Below are 5852 nucleotides of genomic sequence, written 5' to 3'. Positions count from 1 at the left end.
TGTGCCCCCTCCCAGCTTCTTGTGCACCTCCAGCCTTCTCAGTCGGTAGAGCATGGGAAGCTGAAAAGTCCTTGACTAGTGTAAGCACTGCTCAGCAACAACTAAAACATCGGTGTGTTATCATCTTGTCCTAAACCCAAAACACAGCACTGTACCAGCTACAAAGAAGGAAATTAACTCTATCCCTGCCGAAACCAGGACACCTCTCATCTTCCATTTGTAGGAAAGGGTCCTGAGAATTCAGTTTTAATTTAGCTTCCTTCATTTTAAATCCTTATCAAACAAATGTTAGAGCTGAGAATAAAAAGGCAACAGCTGGTAATGTTTGTTAATTAATTACGGTTAAGGTCTGTCCGTTTATCTAAAATTGGTTTTGCCGTCATAGGGCTATAGAGAATGGAGCAGGTTGTGATTAGATGTTTTGCTGGGAAAAAGGGGAGAGTTTACTAGAAGTCACCTGAGAGTAAAAGTCTTTGTAAGAACTGAGGGGCTTTTAAACAGTGGTGAAACTTGTTCAGTCTTACCCACACTGCTTTTCTGAAATAATCTGCATCTGTTTATAAAAGGCAAATACAGTGGTTTAGATATACGATGTCTTGACTCATTTAAGACAAACAGTAAGAGCATTCACATGTCCTGATATATGGGTGGTGCTGATGGGCTTCTCTCACCCACCTCTGTGCCGTTGCATAGATGGGAGTTGCAGTTTTCTCTAGAGGAACAGTCTAAAATATTTTATTAATATGTTTATACACGTGACAACATTTGTGAAAGGGGCTGTATTTTTTATTAGAATAATTAATAAACATTTAAAGTTTGATCAGATTTTTGACCATGTAAGACCATCTTTCAACACAAAGAAGACTCAACCTGCCTGTCTGAAAGCTGGTGGATTTTCAAGGAATTTAATAATTGGTCTAAGAAACGTACTACCTCTGCAGTTAGACCTCACTTATTTTCTTAGGTCGTGACAGATACAAAATAGCTTGAGTGCAATTTGCTTCCTGGCTTTCTCCAGGGAGTGTGAGGGGGGAGGACGGTGGGTGTGGAGTGTGAGGGGAGATGGCGGGAGTGCCGTGGGTGCTGGGTGTGACGGAGATGGCAGGCGGAGGGGCGGCCGCGCTGCCCGCCCCACACGAGCGCTCCCGTCGCTGCCTCCAGGGAGTGCGGTGCCGCCGCCCGCCGCCGTTCCCGAGTGAGCCGGGTAAACGGCCGCGGCGGCCCCGTGTCGCCATGGTGTGGCAGCTGAGGCCCGTCTACGAGGGGAGGTTCACCGACAGGTTTCCCGAGCCGCCGGCCGTGACTGTCTTCGCCGAGGGATTTCCCTGTTGCCGCGGAAGCTGCCCGCCCCCTCGCTGCGCCTTTCGGGGGCCGGGGTCTCGCCGTGGGCTGACGGAAGAGGCTGGAGGAGGGGCAGCGTGTGGGGCAGGCAGGCGCATCTCGCTGCGTTCCCCCTCTCTCCCCCCGAAAATGCGTGTTGCTCCTTTTTTTCCCCCTTTTATCAAAACGGGGACAATTAGACAACATCTCGTGCAAGGTGTCAGGTCCCAATTTGACTAGTTGTGCTTATTAGTACAGTGGGTTCGGTTATGCCTTATTTTTTGATTGCACTGTTTAGGCTGGAAAGTTGCTTCCCACTGGCGATACAGCTGCAAGTTGCCTCACTGAGGTTTTACCCAGGGTGAGTTGGTTTTTCAGAAGCCCCTTGTGAAACTTTTGTAATAATTTCCCATTAGTGACTCTGCTTTGAGACAGGCCCTAAAAAAAAAAGAAAATCAGTGAAACCTTGGTCATTTTTTCTACATCCTGTCTTATTAGAAACTACTATTTTTTTTCTGATGTTAGTTTTTGTCACATGGGATCATAGAGAATAGCTGGTAAGATTGTAAAACGTCTGGCAGTTCTTTTTCACTCTGTATGTTTTACAAAATTCTCCATGCCTGCTTAGAGGGGACTACTTAGAATTGTTTTAGACAGTTTTTCTCTGGTAATACAATTATAGTGATTATTATTAGAAAATATTATTTCTTCTGATGGAGGTCATTCTTCTTTATCAAGGATGCCCCTCAGAATTTTGCTTCCCACTGGCCTTTCCCCATGCCCCTGAAGAGTCAGAGGGTACTGAGACACAAACAGATCCCTTAAATAGCAGCTTTTCCTTTAAATGGGTAATTAAAAAAACCCCAAAACTGTAGTTAAAATAATTTCTGAAATTGCTTCATTGATGGTGGAATTGTGAATCAGGTTAAAGGTTTCTGAAGTTGATAAATGTAATATCTCCTTTTCATGAAGTATACGTGAAGAAGCTGTTATCCGTCTTAAAGATGGAACCAGATAGTTGAAACGTAGCAACTCTCTCGTTGCTGGTTGGATAAAATTTAGGCTGGGCTATGTTGACCTTATGCTCAGAGTATCAGCATCTGCAGGAGCGTATGCATGTGTTACAGCCCTAAAACATCTTAATGTTTTGTTCTTACCTCTGTGGAATCACACTGAAATGGCTGCAGTACATTTCCTTTTCGTTAATATTTTGTGAATATCTGGTGTAAAATTGTTTTTGCTTTGTCTTATATATAGCCTATTACTCCAACCACTGTGCGAAAGTTTTGAAATACAACAATCCAGCTCCTGGTGTTGAAAGAATATTCTACAGCAGAGCAGATGATCCTGACATTGCAGCTCACTTGACACATGGCATAGTCAGGTTCTTCACTCAGTGTAGGAATGTGACCCGTTTACTTTTGTTTAAGAATGGACAACTTAAGAATGTCCTTACTAAGAGAGCAACTGGTTTCTTCATAGACAGGGATAAAGGTACATAGCTGAGTGAGTTACACTGCAGCATTTCACCGCTGTTGTGGATTATCTGAATTCTGAAGTCAATTCATAGGACTTAATTAGCATGGTTCAAATAGGGAAGCACTTGAAGTTCAGTGACTTTTATCTTACCAGTGACTTAACTTCTGCAATGACTACTGAATTATTCATTTCATTTCAACATTTCAGTTAATGAACAGTCTTCTACCCACAAATTTTGCTGCTTTCTTCTTTACTGATTACAGCAGTAAAACCTATTGTTTTGACTGTTCCAGATCTGTCTTTGTAGATTTCCCTGGAGAACTGTTCAGGTAGCTGACAACTTACCTTCCTTTTCCCAGCTATTCTAATAGGTCTAATAAAAGATACTACCTTGACCTGTGAATCTTTCCTCCACAGACTGGAGCAAATCACTTATGTGTTTACCATTTAGCTCTCTTGCAACAGTTATGTTCATCTTGGTTTCTGTGATTTTTTTTTCCCTAATCCCATGTCGTTATGCTGGAAGGTTCCTATAGATTGACTAGAAATGTGGTAAGAAGTATCGTTCTTCCATAGTATTAATATCTTCTCTAACAAGATACTGCTTAAGAATCAACTGAACAAAACACCCATCCCCCTTACCTCCCCAAACATATATTGATTCCTTACTTTCCAGATGTATCAGCTGGAGAGCTTATAAATCCACCAAAAACTTTTGAGGAAGTGGATAAAGAATCCAGAGAAGAACATGTTCTGTACATTGTGTCACACAATGATTATTATGTGGGTAAGTTCAAAGGCTGATAAGAAACCGCATAAAACCTTCTAATATAAATAAAGGTAATTGTTCCTCTTTGTGTCTTCAACACATATTGTACACTATTTTTTGAGATGTAAACTATTACTTTTTCCTACTCTATTAACATAATAGAAATTCTTTTTAAAAGTAATGATGTGAAAAAATACTTATATTCAACTGAGAGAGCATGACGTTTTTAGAACTGTAGATCACTTTGTGTTTGGTGTATTAGACAGTGTAAGAACTTAATGAAGGAGTTGGAAGCCTGGTTTCTGTTGGGTGCTATTTGAAAAGCAAAGTATTTCCAAGAAACTAGAAACTCATAGATGCCCTGGTTGCTTATTGAGTTTGGCATTGTTTATGCCATTGAGAGCAATCTCAAGCTTAAAGCCACAGACTGTGAGCCCAACCCATTCCAGTACTTTCACTTCTGGTTCCTCTCTTTTATCAGGATCCAAACAGAATTTCAGGGCATCTAGACTTTCTGATGGGAAGCTCAGCATCAGGCTCTGGTTACAAGGAGTTTCAGGCTGCTGACTGGCTCTCTGGAATGGAGGTTCCTCAGCCTACAGCATCCTGCCTGTGAGTCTGTCCCACAGCCTCTGTCTTTGCCCTTCCAGTGGGCTGTCCCTCCAGTGCTTCAGCCTCTGGGGGCTGTACTTGCGTGAAGTGGTCTGCTCAGGGATGGTTACCCTTTATCTCATAGGTCTGCACGGGAACGGAGTGACAAATAGCACTCTGAAATGCAGTACATGTATTGCTTTTGCAGCCATTTCTATTTTTCCCAGTTCCATCATTTCCACAGGCTGAGAGACTTACACTGATGCTCTATAAGATTAGGATTATAATAAAATTGCCCATTGCACTAGCACCAACAGTTTTGTAGGTGTAGGCCAAACATGTAAGAAACTGCAATACTGATATTTTAGCTGTAATAATGTAAATTTTACATGGAGGCAGTTACGTAGAAGTGAAATTATAGTACTGTGTTCTCTCATTGAGAAATTCTACTATAAGTAGATTTTTGGTATAAATTGGCCAAACTTGTAGTTTTATTTCCCCTCTTCCCCACCTTTATTAGGTGTTTTAGTGGAATTACTCATTATCTGTTTCTGTCTCCTTTGTAACTTCCATCCACAAGATCATGGAGAGGCCAAGCCAAAAACAGACAGACAGCAAAAAAAAGAGACAACTATGTGCCCCAGTTTTGAACAACAGCAGAACAATTCCATGCTGCCATACAGTCAGAGGAAGCCCTTATTAGAAAGCATGCAGTGAGTAATATTTTTTGAAAGTTCTAATTGCCATTATTTTCGAAAGGTGATTGAAAAGAGCTTGAAGAAACAGAATGGCATTGTTTTCTGTGACAAGAAACGTGCTTGCAGCTCACTTACATAGCGTACTTATGTGATATTCTTGTATGTGAAACTTCATTTTATTGGCAAGACTGGATTAATAGATTCATGAACAAGTAGGGTAATATCTTGTTTACAGTGAAGTCAGTGGCAAAATTTCCATTAAAGTCAATATAGCAAGAGTATATCTGTGTCCTGGTTTCGGCTGGGACAGAGTTAATTTTCTCCTGTTCTTATAAACTGTTCTTATCTCAACCCACGAGTTTTCTCACTTTTCCAATTCTCTCCCCCATCCCACTGCGGGGGGGAGAGTGAGCGAGCGGCTGTGTGGTGCTCAGTTGCCAGCTGGGGTTAAACCACGACAGTCCTTTTGACTGGAGCCTCTGGCAGAAAGCATGGAGATGGTATGTGGTGTTGGATTGTTTCATGTTGAAGTCAGTTCTGGTTCCATCATCACTGTGCTTTGCTTGGTTTCATCGAAGTTCATTCTTCATGAATCTGTGTGATTCTTATTGTAATACCATTGATATAGCATATAATATTATGTAGCAATTAACATCATACAGTTCAAATCATTGGCTATTCTCACCCAAAATCAAATCCCCCTGAGGTACACATCGGACTTCCCCATCCTCCCACATCACCCACCAAGTGCACCCAGGTCCTTGAGCAAAAGCAATCCCACGAATGGGTTTGCCTTTGTGCGAGGCAGGAGTAACCCAGACTGTCTTCCCCAGCGTATTTTTTATGTGCACTACAGGGACTTTATTCCCATCTACAGTATGTAAAAGTTCTGACTGGGCAGGGCCAGCTCGATTGGCAGATCCCCTAGCGTTGACTAACCAGGTGGCCTTTGCTAAATGTGTGTCCCAATGTTTGAACGTCCCACCACCCATTGC

General features: G+C 42.1%; 2 protein-coding genes across 2 annotated transcripts in view; one reads left to right on the top strand and one right to left on the bottom strand.

Annotated features, from left to right (window-relative positions):
• RAB5A (RAB5A, member RAS oncogene family) overlaps positions 1-1221 on the bottom strand; it is a 27762-nt gene extending 26541 nt beyond the window's left edge. Inside the window, exon 1 of the mRNA XM_009288602.1 lies at positions 1211-1221. The gene's annotated coding sequence lies outside the window, so the exon portion shown is untranslated. The remainder of the gene's footprint in view (positions 1-1210) is intronic.
• Positions 1063-5852, top strand: part of EFHB (EF-hand domain family member B) — a 17685-nt gene continuing 12895 nt past the window's right edge. Inside the window, 6 exon segments of the mRNA XM_019474467.1 lie at positions 1063-1299; positions 1619-1681; positions 2578-2614; positions 2617-2814; positions 3476-3586; positions 4751-4802. Coding sequence (XP_019330012.1) covers positions 1063-1299; positions 1619-1681; positions 2578-2614; positions 2617-2814; positions 3476-3586; positions 4751-4802 — 698 coding nt within the window.

Source organism: Aptenodytes forsteri, unplaced genomic scaffold, assembly GCF_000699145.1.
Source record: "Aptenodytes forsteri isolate BGI_AS27 unplaced genomic scaffold, ASM69914v1 Scaffold9, whole genome shotgun sequence".
NCBI lineage: Eukaryota > Metazoa > Chordata > Aves > Sphenisciformes > Spheniscidae > Aptenodytes > Aptenodytes forsteri.
This window is presented reverse-complemented; position numbering and strand designations above follow the sequence as displayed.